We start from the raw sequence: 22473 nt of genomic DNA, 5'->3' as shown, positions 1-22473 counted from the left end.
AACCGTACGTCCTAGCAAAAATCTGATGACATTATGCTGAAAGAGAATTAAATTCTCTACAATTTCGTTACTATGAAATTTTCGTAGGACGCTCGGTTTCAAAACTGTACACCTTTCAAGTTTGAGTAAAAAACGTTGCTGCAACTTTTTTTTAGTAAAAAAACCAACTTTTTTAAACTAAAACTTCAAAGACGTGCAGTTTTGAAACAGAGCGTTCTACAAGAATTTCATGTTAACGAAATTGTAGAGAATTTAATTCTCTTTCAGCGTAATCCCATCAGATTTTTGCTAGGACGTACGGTTCGTTCGGTAAATGCGAAAAACTACAGTAGCGTGCAAACGTTGGTTTTTCTAGTAAAAAAAAGTTGCAGCAACGGTTTTTTACTCAAACTTTGAAGGCGTGCAGTTTGGAAACCGAGCGTCCTACGAAAATTTCATGTTAACGAAATTGTAGAGAATTTAATTCTCTTTCAGCATAATATCATCAGATTTTTGCTAGGACGTACGGTTCGTCCAGTAAATGCGGAAAACTAAAAGACTGAAAATTTTCTAATTTTTATTTCAGTGAGCTTTTATGAGCTTATAGAAACTTATTTTTTTTGGTTCTAACACATCAAAATTTTCGTAAAGGATAAGGCTTTCACCCCCTGTAATTTTTTTTTCAAAATTGTTAGCGGTATTGTTGTAGCGAGCTGTTGAAAAATGGTGTAATGTTGTGATTTTGCTGCTGTCCCAAACTAATTTGCACGCTACTGTATATCGTGTTTCATCGATATTCTATGCAATTTTTGTGAACTTTTCCAAATTAGAAATTTTGTCTCCTGCATAAATTTTTAGTTGAAAATGTAACTTCATTAAATTTTTAGAATTTTCATATTCAATACCACACTTTAAATTCAGCTTTCATCACAACTGAAAATTTTTGTCAATATGGCTTCATTTTTATTCAACAATGGCCAAATTCATCAATGAAACTCAATATCATTTTGAACTCATTATTGCGAAGGTACAATTAGAATTTTCATTTTCAGAAGCACCTTTTCTCATTCTGAAATTAAAATTTGATTAAATTGAGATGAAAAGCTGAAATTTTGTTTGTAGGTACCTCATTTTCAACCTCTCGAATCGATTGGTAGCTGTTTAGAATCATTTTAGAGCTTCGGACATATTTTTTGATTTCCCCGTTCATCCAGTGGAGACTCCAGAAGTCAATTTTGGGGCCTGAAAATAAAGTATCCAAATTTCAGCTTTCAATCTGAATCACACCTAATTTTAATATATTTTTTTCAAGTAAAAATCAAAAAAAAAAAAATTCTAAACGTTGAAAAATGAAATTTAGCCAGTTTCAAAATTTTTTCCACTGCTTGAAATACCTTTTCCATTGTCAGTAAAATTTATTAAAAAATGTAAAATATTTTTTCAAATTATTTTAAAATTTATATAGGTAGGGTAGGTGGTAACTTATTTTAAAAATTGGAAACTCATTTTCTTAAAAATTTCAAAATCCCTCCCCCTCCTATAAAGAAAGGCTCTTAAACCAACGCTTATCTATCAAAACTTTCTTAGCGCCAAAACGATATCAACCTGTTTTAAATAAATTCAAAACACGTGCACTGGCGAATACGAGTAAAAAAACAAATCATCGAATTGTTACATAACAAACTTTTCCATTTCAAAGCCAAATACATAATTCACTTTGGTTGCGTAATTCAGTACGAACTTTATTCTTATCTACATTGTTCACAGTCAGGGGTATTGTTCATCGTTTAGAAAACACGCTGGTATAAGCGTTATTACGAGTATCGAATACGCCAGGAATAAAAAGCTTGAATCGTACACCGAACTCAGACTAGTCAAATAGGTATTATCTGTGGTGAGTACATCCTACATTGTAATAGTTTCAAATTTAACACACGTCATCACGTTTCTTAGCATAATGTGATGATAAGTCATAAATTAATATAGTATATTACTATATAGGAGGCGAAAGTGAACATTTCTGTCTCGTGCGATGGCGGAACTCGCCTTCGGCTCGTTCCGCCACCCTTCGCACTCGACAGAAAACGTTCACTTTCGCCTCCTACATTGTAAGATATTTTTCTTGATATACGCTACGAAAGTAGAATATAAACGTTGAAATTCATATTTTCATAGGAAATTAGGAATTATTAAAAATAATATTAAACAGACAGAACTTTGATGATTGATTTGATGTGTTGTTCAAGATAATTGTAATCTTTTTGGTGTTTTTTTCGCTGTATTTCTGAAGTAAGTAAGTATGTATTTGTATCATGATGAAACGAAAACTTCGGCTGCGGAGATCAATTTGAAATGAAATAAAATAAGGATGACAGCTAGATTACTTATATCCTTTCATTTTATGAAGCTTTCTTCAGTTCAAGGCGAACTAATGTATGTACTTAGACTTACCTTATTCGAGTTTTTGTAGTTATACAATCTTTATCAATATCACAATACAAAACAATTCTTCCCTACGTCTTATTCTTGAAAGAATTATGTATGTTGGAGAAATTTTCAATGCAACATCCGAAGTCTTCGTTTCACCCATGATACATACAATTAGCTATCGATCTTCACAAACAATGAATTGGTTAAATCAAATGAACTCGATCACCGCATAAAATAAGTTTGAAGTAATTTCAAATAAAGCAAAAAGAACACGGAAACGAATAATTATCACGAACAACACACTAATTAATCATAATGGGTGTTATATTTAGATTATTTAGACAAATTTTTTCAATTCAACATCCGAAGTCTTCGTTTCACCCATGATACATACAATTAGCTATCGATCTTCACAAACAATGAATTGGTTAAATCAAATGAACTCGATCACCAATAAAGCAAAAAGAACACGGAAAAGAATAATTATTACGAATAACACACTAATTAATCATAATGGGTGTTATATTTAGATTATTTAGACAAATTTCGAGTCTGAGTGAGTGAGAAGTCTGTGTTACGTACTACTGGCCACTCCGTTTCTCGATAAAACTGATAACGTTCGTTTTCGTACTCGATGTACTCCTACTTGATGCGTTCGTGCGTTCTTTTCATCTCAGTGAGACGAAAAAGCGTTCTTTTCGTCTCACTGAGATGAAAAGAAACAGTCGCGTAATATCAATGAGTTTCGCACGTTATCGAACGACAGATATTCTACAGTTTCGTAGCGTGTATCAAGAAAATTACATTTTCTAGGTAGGTGGAGGTATACTAGGTACTTCATTAAAATATGTATCAATGATAGGAGGACTCTGCTAGGCTTCTAAGACAGTACGATGAATAATCGTTTAATGTATCATCAGGTTCCTAGCTAAGTACTTACAATGTCGAGTACTGGTTATTTGTTTCGAAATTACTACAAAGAGTATTAGTAGTACATGTAAAAACTGTAAACTATACCAAGCAACATTAGCATTATACGTAGAAATGGAGAAAAATTAACATTTCGGGCAAAATACGTTAATACATTAATTACAACAGCCATACAAGTCCAGTGAGAAAGGAGGAGATAGGTAGAGGGAGGAAGTATAACCAAATTAGACATAAATATAAACGAACGAGTCGTGCTAAAAATTAGCCTGACGACCGAACAACGACGTCGCGACGTTTTGCACGTTTTGTTGAAAATAATGCTAGTTTTCGTTTTTCTACCAAAAATTCACGTCTTTTACGGTTCGAGATCTCGACTACGAAACATCTCTCTACGAGTCGATCTTCGTTTGCAGGCAAATTCATCGACGTAAAAGCGAACCGAAACCAGAATCAAAACGACCTGTACGAGTCACCTACCACCTTGGATGTAGCAGCTACATCATCGAAAGTCATCTTCATTATTTCATTAGATCATCGTCGTTTAATCGTCTGCCTGCTCCTGGTTACTTTTAGCGCCTGATGCTGTCGTACTACGAGTAATCTCGTCCTCGCTATCTTCACACAGTTTCGCGGTTATTTTCGGTGAAATGTTTATCAGTAGTGTGCCGTTTTGTGTACTGTTTTCAATTTGTGGTACGAATTTGATTTTTTTTGCCTCTTTTTTTTTTAATCGCTATTTTTCTGGTTTATTATTTTTCCAACTGCTTTCGCGTTCATTGGATCTTTTAATTCACTAGCTTTCGTTTTATTTTCCCAATTTTGTAGCTGTTGTTTATGCCGATACGACGTTTAAAACACCTTCGGATAGAGATGGTGAACCGTACAAGCCTTTTCCTGCACCAAAGCTTGATACCCGGGAGAATGGTGAGCTTTTATATGTTTTTTTTTTATTTTCGTCAGTCAGATGCAATTCCTTCGGATAGATCATATTAATCGAGAGATGGCGATTTTAAATAGGTAATAATCCACGCTTTAAGAAACGAATTGAAATTATACGTTTTTAAATTTTTTTCAACGTGCATTGCGATTTTTTCCTTTCAACGAGCTTATTACGTACGAAGGACGAATAAATTACTTTGGTCGACAATTCGCTAATTTTCTATTTTTATATACTATCCAATTTAATGTCCGTTTCTGTACCTATAATAGGTACCTAACTACCTATATAGTGAACATGAGAAAGAAAATTTTCGAAATTATGCAAAATGTACCTACATTTTGTTTAGGTCTGAACCTAGGTATAGGGAACCTACTCAACTACCATTTCAATTAATTAATTATATAAAAGTATTAGGCGCGATAGCGAATGTGGAATCATAGATCGTTGGCGCATTAACGTTCGCTTAATTAAATCGAATCAATTTACTCGTGCATCAGACTAGGTCAACGATTTTCTTAGCCTCAGCGACTAAGTTTCTCTGACCTTAACACACCGAACTCGAACTTCTCAAACCGCCTGAAACGCGTCAAGTTAGAGTAATTTTTTCTTATTACACTGTGTTGTAAGAAGGAAAAACCTGTATTTCTGGGAATCGGCGAGAGTAACTTTTTTTTCGAAATTGTCGATAGAATCTTTCGTCATTTTTTTCCGATTAATACGTTTACGTAATTAGCCAAGTCGAGGGAGAAATGTGAAATAAGAAATGATAGAAGATGAATATTATACTAAGAAAATTGATCAATTTTTGATTTTTTGAAGATGGAGTTGGAGCCAGAAATGGAGATAATTTTTACAAATTTTATAGAGCATAAAACGAGCGACTTTTTAATACTTATTTTTTAATGTTTTCATATTTACAAAGTAAGCTCAGTAGATCATTCAATTTTTCCAACAATAAGCTGGTGTGTTTTCAGAGTCCACCCCCCCCCCCCAAATGCAGAAGATGGCAAAAATTTCAATTATTTTCCAACAGTAAGCTGGTGTTTTTAGAGTCCAATAACCCCCCCCCCCCCCCAATACAGAATATGGCAAAAATTTCAGTTCTAGGTAATTTGAACTTCGAAATTCATAGTGATGTTTTGATTTTATTGCAAGGGAAGATATCGAACTGAAACCCTGCGATTTGAATAAAATCAAGCTAGATCGAAAGAGCATGTCTTAAAATCCTCGTAATCAAAATTTCAAGCACTTTGAATCATTCTTGGATATTTGAAGAATTTTTGGGAAAGGGGAGGGGAGGGAGGGGGTGAAATAATTAAATTCTTTGCACTGATTTACTTTGGAGAAAAACTGGTTCTATGGAAAATTATTTTCAAATTTTCGAAAAAATTTGTCAGAAATCCTAAAATGATATTTTTAGAAAAAAAATTTTTAAGGTGCTTTTTCCTTGAAAAAATTTGAAAAATTTGATTTTTAGAAAATATCGCACCTCGGGAGTTATAAGGTCACATCTCAAAAAAGTGAAATTTTACAGGAGAGTGATTTTCTTTTTTTTAAAAACTTGATTCATTATTTTCATCAACTTATAATCAATTGTGAGGAATGAATAGCATGTCATTTTGAAGATTGGGTATCCTACCTTCATTTAGCATAAGAATATTTTGAAAAATAAAATCTTAAAGAGGAAATATTTCAATGTTTGGAAAACATTTTGAGTTATAACCTTTCATAAAAAGTGATCTGGAGGCGAAAAAAAGCGTACAAAAAAATTTTCAAGAAAACAAAATTGTAGAGAATTAAATTTCCAATCGACATAATGTCATTAGTTTTTTTCTAGAGTGCTTAGTTTTTGAGTTTTTCCCAAAAAACTAAAATTTTAATATATTTATGCAAATTAATTTTTCTGAAAAATGTTCTATTTTAAAAATTTTTTGTTTTGGAACAAACCTACAAAAAATACACTCCTTGTGATTATTTTACATCTTAAAAACGTTCAACACTATCGAAACTGGTTTCTGACACTTTGTATGTGCAAATTTTACTCAAAGAAAGAGGAGTTTTTTGAGATGTGACCTTATAACTCCAAACAACTTGCAATGTTGTAGAAATTTTGAGTTAGGCCCTTTGCATTTTTTACATGATCTAAGCAGCATACCCGACTCAAAGTGTTATTTTCGGTTGCAGGGGGTCATGCAAACCCCAAAAATGCAAAAACATCAAAATCGATTTTTTTTGAGATGTGACCTTATAACTCCCGAGGTGCGTATGGTCTTTTCTAGTCATATTTCAATTTTTCTAGTGTTTTATTAACGAGCCCAAAAAAATGGCCAAATCAAGAAGCAGATCATTTGAACTCAGTGTTTTCAAGATTTTACTCTTCTCTCACTAAAAAGTACACAACTTAGATTTTTAACCCCGCCCCCTCCCTCCTACCGCAATTATTTAAACATTTGGGAGTGTTTTTCAAATTTTTACTCGGTCCCCCTTAGATTCAAAATGATATTTACCAACGTCGGAATCCCCAGATCAAAATTGCGGAATTTCATTTGAGAACCTTTCAAGATTATGTTCTGTGCCACTTTGAGGGCAATGTTTCTCAATTTATAGTTTCAACTCCAATTTCAAAAAAAAAAAAAAAAAATACACGTAAAAGAAATAAAGGAATAAAAATCAAAAATTCATATTTGATTGAAAAAAATCAAAAAAATTAATATTTAAGACGGATTAACGGTTAAGATAATATGTACAAAATTTCTCAAAATTGCGTCCTTGGTGCTTGAATAATTACTGAAAATATTTGTCAGAAAAATAAAAAAAAGAGGGGGGTGGTTAAAACACTGAAATGATTTTTTCCCAAAAATTCAGACTCGAATAACGATAATAGAACATTTTTTCAAATTCAAACCAATTCATACTTGAGGATGTTTTTCAGTTTCCAAAATATTTATTTTTCAAAAACTTTATTCCAAATTAATTTTTTTTTGGTTCATCAGTGGAAAAAAAGTTGAAGTATTGTCATTCAAGCTTAATATTTCCAAGTAAATTTGCTCACAATCATTTTATAAAAATATGCTTTGGTAGGGTGAAGGGTAAGAGCAAGATGAAAAAAATGTCAAACTTTTCGAGTCAAAATTTAACAACATCTTTCTTCAGCAACAGCTCAAAGTTTCAAATTTAGAAAAAAAAACTTAAAAATTCAAGTTCACAAGGAGCAGAGTAACCCGAGTAAAGAGATTGTGATTTTTTCAACGAATTGACGAAAAATGCATATATGTATTTCACTCTTAAAATAAAATTATAGCACGAAAAATGACATTTTTCGTCAATTTGTTGACTAATTGGGGGGAGGGGGATTTTTTTCACATATTCGCCTACAAATTGGTAAAATATTCCAAAAATGCAAAAATTTTCATTTTTTAGGCTTCTGATAGCACTTTTGCAACAACAGTAAAACTTGTAATTTTTTTTCTCGAAAATGAAAAAAAAGGCCCCTCCAATTTTTTGATATGTTATTCTACATAAAGAGGACTAAAACTGAGAATTTTTTCAGAATTTTTACTGGGAGGCATCGTGGTTATATTTAAATTATAAGTTTTTAAATCGATTTTTTTGGGTCTTTGAAAGTGGCAACACTGATTTTGACATCATTCGTCAATTACCCTCTGAAAGTACTACAATTTGAAAAAAAGTAGAAAATTTTATACCACGTACAACCGGAGCAATTTGCAACTGAAATTTTCCATTTTCGGCCATTTTAGAGAATTTTGAAGTGCCACAGCTCCGTCAAAAAAAATCGAAAAAATGTCCGGTTTGCGTCATTCGTCATCGTTTGATGACCTCTACAAATGATCTGATTTTGAAAAAAATCGAAGACCCCTCGTGCAAAAATCCGCCGATTTGGCATGGAATGACCCAATAGTTGTTTAGAAAAAACCTCATCTTTTAACATTTTTCAACCAGGAGTTTCCTATCAAGGGCCACCATGTACATCTTTCAAAGATTCTTCTAAAAAAAATGAGAATTTTTAGTAACAAGGCATACTTTTTCAAAATTTTTGATAGGTAGGGGAGTAAAACTTTAAAAAAGGATGAAATTGATTTTTAGACGATTTTTCCTGCCCAAAGTGGCCAGTTTTGGGTCGAAATTTTTTACTCGTAATACACTTAAGTATCAAAAGATGCGCTTAATTACGCCCTAAACGAGAATTTGGACTAGATTCGTTTATTTTCACGATGTTTTAAAATTTTTACCAAGAAAATTTAAAAAACATCATTTCAGGAACCCCTTTGTACCTCTTTTCGGATGACCTGTCGAGCTAAAATTCACACTTTGATTCAAATCCAAAACTTTCAAATAGATTTTTTTTTCAAAAATAGCCTAATCACTGGAGAAAATGTTGAATTTGAACCGGCACAAAAATATTATGCTCAAGTCTCGTTCAAAAGGGTCACAAAGATGGTAAATCTGAGTTTATAGGATGCTAAATTTCATTTTCAACCCACATACGCCGTTTTTTAAAAAATTGTAGAATCCGAAAATCCGCTGGAAGCTCCAGAACGCTTCGAAACCATCACCATTCGACTCACGAGGTCCAAAATAGGGCACAAACCAAATTTCAGCGTTTTATGTCAATTTTATAAAATTTAATTTTTTTCATGAGAAAATGTGACAAATTTGAATTTTTAAAAATTCACCAAAAATTGAAAAATGAATTTCAGCACTCGCAATTTTTGCAGGTGATGTATTTTGGGGTCCTCTTTCGATTACCCTATGTCTGGTTTAAAAATTTTAGTGTCAATTAGGATACTCAGAGGTGCACTCTGAATCATTCCAAGCTGAGTATCTTTGCATTTACATCGTATTGCCTTCAATTTCATATCAAAAATCTAGATTATACCAGTTCTCAACTAAATTACACGATACACGCAGATTTAAAAATCCAAAATCCATTTCCAGGGGCTACCTCCAAAAGGTTAGGAATTTTCAGTAATCCGAATATTATCTAATTCGCATTGAACAAGAAGTTTTTCAAACCCCCATTTCAGATTTACAAAATAGAACAAGGATTTTCACAATCCACAATCCAGGGCTGCATTCACATTGAACAATTTCAAGTTAAGCTTAAGCACTAAATACACGAAATTCTTTCAACTAATCAAATTTATGACGTCATTTTTGCGCATTTATGATCCAAAAATTTCATTTCTCACGTTGGCGTTCCAAAATGTATTTATTTGACAGGTTCAGGTTTCATTTACCTTTATAAAAAAAAAAAATCATGATCAAGTTCAACGTCTTTCATCTATATGAATCATCAACTGATTCTTCCTGCTATTACGATTACAACGAGAAAAAATTTTTCTCATGATCATCTTTATTAATCGCAAGCTGCACCTTTCATATGTATACCAAACATCGTCTCATCGTCAAATACTTCGAATATTTATCGCATATACTAATAATACTCGTCTAAAACAAAAAAGTGAAAAAAAAACTCGTGCAGAGGGCTAAATTACACACTGTACATATAGACAATGTAACACTTCATACATGTATTACGAGGCGAGAAGCAGTAACTCGTTAAAGACACATGAGCTTACGACGGAGGGGAAGAGAAGACCTCTATTACCAAACGATTCATCAGAAGCAGCCGACCTTCGATTGATCTCCCAAGTTCACAATACTCGTTTATCATACGTGTTTATGTACCTCTATCAGTCTATCTATCTACCTTCGTAAATCGTCACAAGATACGATCTCGTCGAATTATCTTGTCAATAATTTTATTTATCTTTACAGAAGTCGAATTTTGGAAAAACCAGGCCCAAAACACATTGCACGAGAAACTGGCCCAAAAGCTGAACACGAATCGGGCCAAGAACGTGGTATTCTTCTTAGGAGATGGGCTCTCGATACCGACCATCACAGCGGCTCGAATATACCAGGGTCAATTGGCGAACAGGACTGGCGAAGAAGAGCAATTGTTTTTCGAAACGTTTCCGTATACGGGATTATCGAAAGTAATTTCGCGTAACTAATTTGCCCATTTACTCGCACTTATCGCGTGTTAATAATTAAGCTTCGCCCCCTTACACCTTTGACAGTGTTTTTTTTTACCCCTCGTTAACGTAGGTAGATATTTGTCACATACGCGCGTACGTTGCGTATCCAAGGTGACCATTATTACGTATTTTAACGTAGTCGTCGTCGTCGCATCAATCAATCATTTTTATTTGTTTTTTTTTCTCTCAATTTTTGCCTATTTATTCTATTTTTCATTTTTTTTGCAGACATACTGCACCGACGTACAAGTAGCCGATTCCGCTTGCACAGCTACAGCCTACTTGAGCGGAGTTAAAACCAATGTAAGATGTATCGGAGTCTCAGCTGCGGTCAAAGTGGCCGACTGCGAAGCTGCCAAGATAGCTGCCAATAGGCCTACCTCAATACTGAAATGGGCTCAAGACGCTGGAATGGCGACCGGAATCGTGACCACGACTCGAGTCACTCATGCCTCTCCGGCCGGTACTTATGCTCATGTACCCTTCCGTGACATGGAATGTGATGCTGACGTCTTAAAGAAGGGTAAACTAGATCCGGTCAGCTGTAATTTCGATATAGCCAAACAACTCGTATACGAAGAGCCCGGTAAAGATATAAAGGTACAGATCACAGAATCGCAATAAAGCCAGCAGGATATCGAGATATCCTTCGTAATCGTGTCCTGCTGTTTTTTTTTTACGTATCGATTACGTTCGATGAGATGCTTTTATTGACTGACGCTGATTTTCAACTTGTATGTAACAGGTCATCATGGGAGGCGGACGCAATAAATTTTTACCATATAATATCACGTTGTCGAAACACGAAATCAACGGTAGCAGACTGGATGAAGATCTTGTGTACAGATGGAAAGAAGATAAAATTTCCAAGAAAGCGAACGCAACCTATATAACCAACGTTAATGATCTCAAAAGCCTAAATATCGATAAAGTCGATTATTTATTAGGTTTGTACGATACTTTAATACCATATCCATTTTTCATGACAGGGTAGATATAAGTTATGTGATCGGTTTGACATATTTTTCTGAGGATTTCAAATATCTGAGGTAGATTCGTCGATTTTATGTCATACCTACTAAGTATTCTGTGAAGTTTTATAATTTTAATATTTTTTTTGAAAGTTTGAGAGACCTTTTTTTAAAATGATCTTTAATGAGGGCCATTCTAAAAAAAGGTGGTGAAGCGATTGCGTTTACTATTTTTAAATCTTTATCAGTTATCACTTTCATGAAAAAAATACGTAACAATGTAAAAACGTCATAAAATTGAATTATTATTTTCCTGGTATTAAAAAAAAAAAAAAAACTGAAGAAAAAAAACAATGAAAAAAAATGTAAAAAAAACAACAGCAGTGATAAAAAGAAGGCAATATTTTTTCACTTTGATAAACTAGTGCCAAGGATTTATTTTTTTTTCTTGAATTTCGAGGAAAAACAGCGTAAAAATTGAAAAAAATGGAAAAATTTCAAATTTCACGTAGAACATATTTTTTTGTGCATTCAAGTTTTGCCTTAGGCCGCATCATTTAAGCGTAAAAAGAGAAAATGTTGATTTTGAGACCGACGATCAACTAAAATGGCTTCCATTTTTGTTCCTAAGGACGCCTCCTTTGAGGAAAAAGTCACCGAAAAGATCAGCGGAGGGGAGGGGTGCAATAGACCTCTACGTGAGCACTCCGACTGCATCCGACTGAAATTTTGTGTTTGGAGAATAAACATTTTGGAATTTCTAAGGATCAAACAACAAAAGGAACCTCAAAATCGTGTTTTTCATTCGTAGAAACTAGAAACCTAGGTTTTGGCACCACACTCGATTTTTCCAACATTTTCTCACAGATTTGAATTTAGAACCTACCCCCCCCCCCTCCCATTAAAAGTCGTCACTGGGAGTTGGAAAACTAAAATTGACATCAAAATCGTAATTTTCACCACAAAATACCTCGATTTCGATATACTACGCTCGACTTTCAGTTCATCCCATCTCCGCCGAATTTCAGTCAGGTACCATCCCCCTAAATTGACCCAAAATTCAAGTTCCGCAGTCAAAATTAATTTGGATAGCATACATTCAAACGATCTATGAGCAGGTTGCCTCATTCAAGCGTAAAAAGAAAACAATTGTTGAATTTGAGACAAGGCGTCAACCAAAATGGCCACAATTTTGTAAGTAGGGCCACTTTTTCTTTTGAGTACAAAGGCTAGAAATATTCCTTAGGACTCCCCCTTCAATAAAAAAGGTTTCGTGATGGATTGGCGGCGGAGGCGGGGGGGGGGGGGGTGCAATAGATTCTTATGTGGGCGAGATTAAAAGCACTATAAAATTAATTTTGAAACCTTTCAACAAAATGAAGCATTTTTTCAAAGCAATGAAAACAAAAACAGAAAAACTGAAAAAACTGAAACATAAAATATCTAAAAACATTTCAAAAAGTAAACATTTTTTTAAAAAATGAAAAAAATAAAAAAATAGATTTGGTAATTATTTAATTTGTTTAAGAAGTTTTCCACAGGACAAAAAAAGTTTTGACATGGATGAACCTTTTGAACAAAAATTTACAAACTTATGAAAATTCTAGTTGAATTTAAGCCCAACATCAATATAAGTCTCCATTTCTGGTGAAAAATTAAAAAAATATTATAAAAGGAGCAAATAAAAATTCTGAAAAAAAAACAAATGATAAAAATGAAGCGTTTTTGTGGGGGGGGGGGGGGTGTGGAGAATTTTGAAAAAAAGTGATACTTCAAACATAAGATTTCTTCAAATATTTCAATAAGAAAGGGGCGGGAGAGGGGGTGGATTTGGATTGACCTTGTTCAAATCATATCATTAAATTCGAAATTCTAAAATAGAAAAATTTTCAAGTACGGAAAAAATGAACTTTTTGAGAATTTTGGCAAAAAAGGAGGATTTTTTGGGAATTTTTGGACTGTCCGAAATTTTCAACTGCAGAGAGGGCCTCGATACCAAAAATTGACCAATTTGTGAAAATATCTTCAAAACCCTTTTGTTTTCAAACCAGTTTGCAGTAGTCGATAATCGCCAAAAATACATCATAAAATCGATATTTTGCACTTTTTTGCCCTTAAAACCACGACTCGACTTTGAAAAAAATTAAATTCAAATTTGTGTTTTAAAAGGTCAAAATACTCCGATTATCAATATTTAGTAGCATGCTCATTGGGTAAATTCTACAATCCATTTTGTTTGTATGGATTTTTTCAAACAAACTTGAAAATCGAATCAAAATTATTACAAAGGATATTTTTACCCTCTCCCCCTCTTCTCTCTTTATCACAACAGAAACTGAAGAAAAACCATAACTTGAAAGCGAAAAAAAAAGGAAAAATTATTAGCAAATATTCTGTTAGTTTACTTTATGTACTCGTGTCAAAAAATTTGAACTAAAAAAAACATTATTTTTACCCCCCCCCCTCCTTCCCCAAAATTGGAAAAGTTTCCCTGCATCTTGCCTAAAGAAACCTAGTAAAAGTGAATATTTTCAACACGGATAGGTGAGAAGGAGCGGGGAGGAGAGGGAGGAGGTGAAAAAACTGAAAATGTGATTTTTAGCATTCATTTCCCTCCGCAATGGGATTAAAAAGACCCAAATCACGAATTGAGCATGAAATTAGCTTCGGAAAAAATAATTTTTGGAAATTTTACAACTTCTTTTTCGATTTCAACATCTTTCCTTCAAATGAGACTCGTAAAAATCAAAATTTGCCCTTCACTATATTTCTGAAATCACCCGGGAACTCATTGAGACCTTTTCATGGAAAAAAGTCACTTTCTGAACTAGTCAATGGGGCTGAATAGAAATGAGGGGGGTAGATTCTTACACTTTTAGCTTCATATAATGTATAATATGGTTTTAAAAAAAAAACCAACTACAAATTCTACGTCCTTCCAATTCTTCTTACTAATACATCTGTTACAGGTCTATTCGCCCCGGAACACTTAGCCTACCACTTAGACAACAAGAAAGACCAACCGACCCTCGAAGAAATGACCGAAACCGCCATAAAAATCCTCCAAAAGAACGCCAACGGGTTCTTTTTATTCGTCGAAGGAGGCGAGATCGATATAGGTCATCACGAAAACTTAGCCCACAAAGCGCTCGACGAAACGGTGGAATTTGCCAAAGCTATAAGAAAAGCCAGCGAGATGACGAGCGAAGAAGACACTTTGATTGTGGTGACTGCCGATCACGCGCATACGATGAGTATGAGCGGGTATCCGGCCAGAGGTCACGATATATTGGGATTGTACAGTAAAGGCAAAGATGGATTGCCTTATGCTACCTTGAGTTATGCTAATGGGCCAGGATATCATAACCAGACTAGTCCCGGAGTTCGGTATGATTTAACTAACGATGATACAGGTAAATAATCTAATTATATAAAAATCCACTTCCCCAGTAGCGAAAGTATGTAAATTTGTTGGCTTTTTCGCGTTACCCAGCGTTGGTTTGTTTACAACGTTTGGTAGGTACGTAAAATAGGTGCACACGAACGCGGTTTTTTTTTTTTTTTTTTTTTTTCATTTCATTCTGCAATTCTGCATCAAATCAACTAAAGTCTTAGTACTCATTGATTGTCAGTATTTTCGACTTTCGTTAGTGAGTTTCGTTTCGAAAATATTTAAAATGCAAATATTTTTCAATTCGAAATTTCAACTACTCAAATTACCAGGATTGATTATTATAATTATTATATTGATTTGACATTTGACAGGGAAGCATGATGTTCTCTTCTCCGTTGAGTGAGAGGATTTTCAAAAATTAATTACCAGAATGATTGATTATTGATTTGATGGGGAAGTGGATGTCTGCTTTTTAGTAGACAATTTCCAAAAATTTATTGCAAGGGTTTTTTCTTTTTCGAGGGTTTTGTGGAAAGAGAGGAATGCAATGAGATGATCAATAAATAGCAAAACTTTATCACATTTGATGATTTTTATTTTTGATTTGACGGGGGGGGGGGAGTAGGGTGTCCGATTTTCAGTCAGACAATTTTCAAAAATTTATTGCAATGGTTTTTCGAGGGTTTTGTGGAAAGGAGAGGAATGCAATAAAATGATCAATATAAATAACAAAAATTCATCACATTTTTAAATTTTTTTTTCCAACAAATTTCTATATTTTTCATTGTTTTGAAAATAAGATTAGTATGTAGGTGGTTTGATTGAAGGGAGACAGATAATGTAAAAATGTAATACCTACTTCAACCTTACTCGTAAAACACAATTTTTTTGTTCATTGAAGTAGATAATATGATTGATCGCTCTAAAACTGCATTATTATGTAGGTAGGTAGAAGTACCTACTTACTATGAATTAATGTTACCAGGATTGATTTGTTATTCATTGATTTGACGGGGAAATATCATGTTGAGTCAGATGAGCTGATTTTCAAAAATTAAATTACCTATTTGATGGGAAAAGTTGGCATGGTTGAGTGAGATCAGAGATGAGACAATTTTTGAAAGTTATAAATAGGTATAATAATAGGTACCTAACCACAATTCGTGTTTGATTTAATTTGACGGGGAAATAAAGGAATTTGAATGATAATCATCAGGAATCATGTTCAGTGAGTTAAAATGATTTTCAAGAATTCTGATGTTTGATTTGACGGGGAAACAATATGAGGTGCAGAGAAGATGGGGACTGGGGAGATTTGCAAAAAAAATTGGATTTTAATGGCGCGATTCACTTCACCCAAAAAATTGAATCCAATTCAAAATCAACGATGGACTCAATGGACTCGATTCGCGATTCAATGTTGGTATTTGTGGCATTTTTAAAAAACTGTAGTGTTTCTAAACAGCCTCTTGAGGTTCCAAAATTCAAATAAAACGGATTGGTTTAGCTTGAATACTGAATAGCTAAAATAGCTTGAAGCTTCAAAACGACTTGAAACCATTGTCCAGTAGGCAGTAGTCGACTTCAAAGCGTATTGAAATTGGTTATCAGAGTGAATTTCGATTTTCCAACTCCATTTGATGAAATTTTGTGGGAATTTCAAGTTTCTCAAATTTGCTGCAGGCCATAGGAATTTTTAAAAACTTGCTGGAGGTTCCAAAATGACTTGAACCCACCTGCAGTAGACTTGATACAATGATACTGTGTTAAAATTGGAGTGCAGAATTCATTTTGGATTTTCAACTCTGCTTGATAAAAGTAAAGTTTTATGGAAATTCAATTTCGAGTACTGAATAGTCCGCTGAAAGCTACAGTAATTTCCAAAAGGTCACTGGAAGCTCCAAAACGACTACACAATTTCTACTTTGTACAATGACATTAGGTAACTAATTGTTTCTCATAATATCGTATTCCTCAGTCATTTACGGATACATGGGTACACAGGTTCACTCTGCCCCAGTACCCATCACACGGGTTCCCACTAGTTTTTGTTTAAGATAGTATACGTAGACGTACTAACTAAGCTACTACATTTTATTGACTTTTGAATCGTGAGTAAAAAAGCAGTAAAATTCAGCGAGAATAGCAGCATAGGCATAAATCATATAGGTACTGAAATCACTAGAAAATTAGTAGGTGAAATACATATACAAAAAAACAATCGTATTAAATTGATCACTAGAACTGCAGAAAATTTCGCTATTCTTTGTAAACATGGCAGAGTTTTCCTTTGTTATTGACGATTTCTATCATTTTTAGTTTCAAAAATGATATTTAGTATTTTCAGTGATTTTGCAGGTTTTCATTATTTTAACTACATAGTTAGGTATGTTTCGCAAAATTTTTGAAAAATCACTTGAAAACACAGTAAAAACAACAACAGTAAAAAAATCACAAAAAACGTTAAAAATTGAGAAAATCGTGAACATTTTCTACTACTTTAATAATTTTAACCATTTTTATGTTTTATTATTTCTAATTATTTTTACAATATTTTCAGTGGTTTTTCACCACTTTTAGTAACTTTATCATTACCAAAGATGCACTTGGTGTGTTTTGAAAATCACTAGAAACAATCAAAATTACTGAACGTGGTAAAAAATCACTAAAAAAAGTTGTTAAAATGACTACAACTCTAAAAAATTTTCACTCTTATCGTGATTTTTAGGTACAATTTTATGACAGTTTTATCATTTTAGTAATAATAGTCACTATTTCTAGCAATTTTTACTGTTTCTAGCCATATTCTATGGCTATGTCCAACATGTTTTTTGTGGTTTTGCCAGTTTTAGGAATTTTTATCAACTTTAGGGATTTTTACAATTTTTAGTGACCTTGCAGATTCTAGTGTTTTTTAAACCAAATTTAGTGATGTGCAAATCACTGTTTTATTGTTTGAAAAATGATGAAATTGTAAACAATTTTCACTAAAAAAGTCAAATACCTAATGTGTCGAAATCTAGATTTCCGAGGACGCTGCTGAATTCGAATTTTTGAGTCGTTTTGCTTTTATTTGAACTCAAATCTGGCTCTCTGGAGGGTTAAATTTGAAATTCAAAAAAAAATCGACTGATATATCGAAATCTAATCTGGGTTTTTAAGAACGCTGAATCAGATTTTTTGGGTCGTTTTACCTTTAAACTCAAATTAGACCACGGAAGAGGAGGGGGGGGGTTAAATTGGAAATTAAAAAAAATTGACTAATATATCGAAAATTAGGTTCTTTAGGACTCTGAATTCAAATTTTTGAGTCGTTTTGCTTTTGAACTCGAATCTGGCCCTCTGGAGGATTAAATTCAAAATTCAAAAAAAAATCCACTGATATATCGAAATCTAGGTTCTTAAGAACGCTGAATTCGATTTTTTGGGTCGTTTTACCTTCAAACTCAAAATTAGACTCCGGAAGAGGGGGGGGTGAAATTCAAATTTGAAAAAAATCGACTAATATGTCGAAAATCAGGTTATATGACTCTGAATTCGAATTTTTGGGTCGTTTTACGTTTAACCTGAAATAAGATCTCGGAAGGGGGGGGAGTAAAATTCAAAATTAAAAAAAAATCACTAGTAATGTCGAAAATTAGGTTCTTTAGGACTCTGAATTCGAATTTTTGAGTCGTTTTACTTTTGAACTCGAATCTGGCCCTCTGGAGGATAAATTCAAAATTCAAAAAAAAATCCACTGATATATCGAAATCTAGGTTCTTAAGAACGCTGAATTCGATTTTTTGGGTCGTTTTACCTTCAAACTCAAAATTAGACTCCGGAAGAGGGGGGGGGGTGAAATTCAAATTTGAAAAAAATCGACTAATATGTCGAAAATCAGGTTATATGACTCTGAATTCGAATTTTTGGGTCGTTTTACGTTTAACCTGAAATAAGATCTCGGAAGGGGGGGGGAGTAAAATTCAAAATTAAAAAAAAATCACTAGTAATGTCGAAAATTAGGTTCTTTAGGACTCTGAATTCGAATTTTTGAGTCGTTTTACTTTTGAACTCGAATCTGGCCCTCTGGAGGATTAAATTCAAAATTAAAAAAAAAATCTACTGATAAATCGAAATCTAAGTTCTTAAGAACGCTGAATTCGATTTTTTTGGGTCGCTTTACCTTCAAACTCAAAATTAGGCCTCGGAAGAGGGGGAGGGGGGTAAAAAAATTCAAAATTGAAAAAATTGACTAATATGTCGAAAATTAGGTTCTATAGGACTCTGAATTCGAATTTTTGGGTCGTTTTACTTTTAACCTAAAATAATGTCTCGGAAGGGGGAGGGGGGTAAAATTCAAAATTAAAAAAATAAAAAGTCGACTATAATGTTGAAATTTTGGATTTTTAGGAGGCTGAATTCGAATTTTTGGGTTGTTTCACTTTCAAACTCAAATTTTGGCCCACCGGAGAAGGAGGTAAAATTCAAAATTGAAAAAAAATCGACTAATATGTCGGAATTTAAGGTTTCACGACGCTGAATTCGAATTTTCGGGTTGTTTTACTTTCAAACTCAAATTTGGCCACGGTGGGGGGGAAGGGTAAAATTTAAAATTGAAAAAAAATCGACTTGGGGTATATGTTGACATTTAGATTTCTGAGGACACTGAATCCAAATTTTTTAGCTGTTTCACTTTTTAACTCACGTTCAAATTTGGACCTGGGGGAGGAGGTAAAATTCAAATGTTTGAAAAGATCGACTAATGAGTCGAATTTGAATTTAGTGACCTCGACCTACATTTCTCGACATTTTAGTAGACTTTTTCAAAAATGTAAAATTTTACTCCCTTCCCAGACCCAAATTTGAATTCAAAAGCGAATCGGCCCGAAAAAATGAATTCAACGTCCTCAAAATAGTAAATTACTATATAAGGGACGTAGGCAAGCCATGACTGCCGTGAGCGAATGATTGCGAACGAGCCGAAATTTTAACACATTAGTCGACTTTTTTTTTGGCGAATTTCAAATTTTACAATCCAATTCCCCCTCATACATACATATTTTACTCCATAGCGCTTGAAGCAAGCGTGTTAGAGCTCCACGACATAGCATAACATGTTCAAGCGGGGGGGGGGGGGGGAGTAGCTGGATACCATCAAATGGCAAAAAATTGACCTAATTCTGCTGGACTAGGTTCTCAGGGTGTCTACCGGAATTTTTTGGCCGAAAATCACTACCTTTTCACTACCTTTTTCACTACCTTTGAAAAAAAATTACTGACTTCCAAAATATTTTTACCCCCCCCCCCTCCCAGACAAGACCGATTTTTTTTTTTTTTTTTTTTTTTTTTTTTGGTTTGAACTTAGTAATTTTTTACACTGGAGTAAGTACACGGTTTCATCAATTTGAAATAAATTCAACGATTTTATAACCATTGCTACTTTTTTCAAGTTGTTACAATTTCTCACGTGTACATGTTAAAAATACAAAATAAGCGAACTCGAAAAATTGACAAATCAACTACATTATTTCGAGAATAAATATCCTTTCAAATATGAAAGATGAAGTTGTTTTTTTTTTATTTATTCGTATTTTTAGCAATGATTTTTCAGGGTGTCTAGTCCAACAAAATTCCCGAATAAAAAGCAGGACTTTGGCACGACATTTTTTAAACACTTGGGATTTTTCAAGAGGGGGGGGGGTGGACGACTACGAGGCAAAATTTTACATTAATATTTTTCGCTTTTCCGCAATGTCTTCAAACATCCCAAGACTTTTTTCAAGCAAGCGGATGTCGAGAATATAATTTAATCATTTCAAGTTTTCATTTTATTTTCACCTTAAAGGTTCTTGTTACTGTAATGAAATTGGGCAAATAAAGAACTTTTTTCAAAATAAGCAAAAAATTAGAAAAAAATTAATAGAAAATTAGAACAACATTAATTGGAAAGAAATATACCAATTTTTCGAAAAAGCTATCGAAAATTAATATTTTGAGGGGAAGAAAAGCGTTGTTTTCTTGGGTGATGAATGAAGAAGTTTATTGTATTTTTGCTTCAAAATTTTCTAACTTTAATGATTATTTTTAAAAAAAGATAAAAGTTGAAAAAAAAGCAAACGAGCCCGAGTGAAGCGAGGCCAAGAAAGCTTTCAAAAATTCGTGTTTCAAGAAGTTAAAAAAGTTTTTTTATGGAGGTAAAGGGAGCATTTTTTTGATTGAAACTTCGAACATTTCTTGAATTTGAACAATAAGTTTCTTACACTGAAGAAGAAGAGCAAATAGCCCGAGCGAAGCGAGGGCAAAATTTTTCAAAAATAGGTGATTCAAGTTCTAAAAAAGTCAACAAACAAGCCATTTATGTGGAAAATCGGATTTTCCACTTTTTCTCATTTTTCACTACCTTTTAAGCAAAATTGTTGAAAATCACTACTTTTTCACTACTTTCACTACCGACTTTCAAAATCACTACCTTTTCACTACTTTCACTACTTTCACTACCTGGTAGACACCCTGGTTCTGGTGATAATTTTGCAGGTTTTACATAGTGATTTTATCTTCACAAAGCTCTCCACTTGACCCCTCCCCCTCCCACACACAAAAAATTAACGAAATCAAATTTTTCACACGAAAAATTTCCAAAAAAATTGATCAAGAATAAATTTTTGTTTCAATGCAATGATTTGGAGGTTTCTGCTGCGCGTTTTTGATTTTTTCACTAATGTTTTGACTAAATTCTCTACTACTTCACTACTTTTACCACCCATTTTTAAAATCACAACCTTTTCTACTTTCACTAGGTACTCAGATACCCAGTGTAATTTAGTGATATTTCGGTGTGAATTTCTAGAAAAAATAAAAAATTACTGAACATCAGTAGAATTACTACGAATTACAAAAATCGTCAAAATTGTAAAAAATGCTCCTGTTTTGATAATTTTTATCATTTCAAAAATGATTTCAATATTATTGATTTTTTCTTACTGATTTCATCTCGACTCAGATCACCATAAACTCGATCCAGTAACATTTTTTACTGATTTCTGTCTGAGCTGCGATTCTCATAAAATTTCAAATCTTCACCGATTCAAAATAAGACACTACACTATACTCATTTCAGTACTTCCATCTCCTGACCGTACTGAATAATTCTAATTTCTCTCTCTCTCTTTTTTTTTGTATTTTGGTACAGACGCCATCAACTACACGTTCCCAGCCCTAGTTCCTAAACGCATGGAGACCCATGGAGGCGACGACGTGGCCGTGTACGCCCGCGGTCCTTGGGCACATTTATTCAGCGGAAACTACGAACAGAATTATATACCGATCGCGGAAGCGTACGCCGCCGGTATTGGCCCATCCGCAACTGCCCAGACAACTCGAACGGCAAATTCAAGCTTCACATACACCGCTAACTATTTACTGGTCGTATCGATGTTCGCGATATGTGTAATTGTTAAATATGCGGCGTAAGAGCTCTGCCACACCGAGTAGGAGAACCTATTAGTCTGTCATGTGCTCTTCGGCCGCTAACTCGGAGGCCGATTGTGATCCATTCGATTCGAGATTATCGGATCGCAAGTTGTTAACATATTTGTATAGTTTTTATAGCGTTAGATATCGTTTTATGTGTAACTGTATTATACTTCGTGACTGTATAAATTTACTCCAATTTTCTCTCAAATTTTCTTCCTATTATTATTATGATTGTGACGATTTGTTAAGTTAAAAATATACGTCTACGTGTTTTTTTCGTACTTGTTCGTTTAATCACCGCAGTTACTCGAT

General features: G+C 33.7%; 2 protein-coding genes across 2 annotated transcripts in view; one reads left to right on the top strand and one right to left on the bottom strand.

The window, feature by feature from the left end:
* Positions 1-22473, bottom strand: part of LOC135837439 (non-structural maintenance of chromosomes element 3 homolog) — a 69244-nt gene that overhangs the window by 11744 nt on the left and 35027 nt on the right. The gene's annotated exons all lie outside the window — the stretch shown is intronic.
* On the top strand, positions 1734-22442 carry LOC135837430 (alkaline phosphatase-like). The gene is made up of 8 exons (XM_065352695.1): positions 1734-1873; positions 3753-4032; positions 4165-4263; positions 10079-10299; positions 10570-10941; positions 11087-11288; positions 14282-14725; positions 21878-22442. The coding sequence occupies exons 2-8, from the start codon at positions 3987-3989 to the stop codon at positions 22156-22158; spliced, it is 1665 nt and encodes a 554-aa protein (XP_065208767.1). The 5' UTR covers positions 1734-1873; positions 3753-3986; the 3' UTR covers positions 22159-22442.

The sequence above is a fragment of the Planococcus citri genome, chromosome 2 (assembly GCF_950023065.1).
Source record: "Planococcus citri chromosome 2, ihPlaCitr1.1, whole genome shotgun sequence".
NCBI lineage: Eukaryota > Metazoa > Arthropoda > Insecta > Hemiptera > Pseudococcidae > Planococcus > Planococcus citri.
The sequence above is the reverse complement of the archived record's forward strand: the minus strand, read 5'-3'. Positions and strand labels throughout refer to the sequence as shown.

Bases quoted from the DNA above. Each gene is read 5' to 3' on its own strand.
- LOC135837430 (XM_065352695.1), top strand. From the start codon at position 3,987: ATGTTTATCAGTAGTGTGCCGTTTTGTGTACTGTTTTCAATTTGTG. The intron at 4,033-4,164 runs GTACGAATTTGA...CCAATTTTGTAG, and splicing joins TGTACTGTTTTCAATTTGTG to CTGTTGTTTATGCCGATACG. The intron at 11,289-14,281 runs GTTTGTACGATA...CATCTGTTACAG, and splicing joins TAAAGTCGATTATTTATTAG to GTCTATTCGCCCCGGAACAC.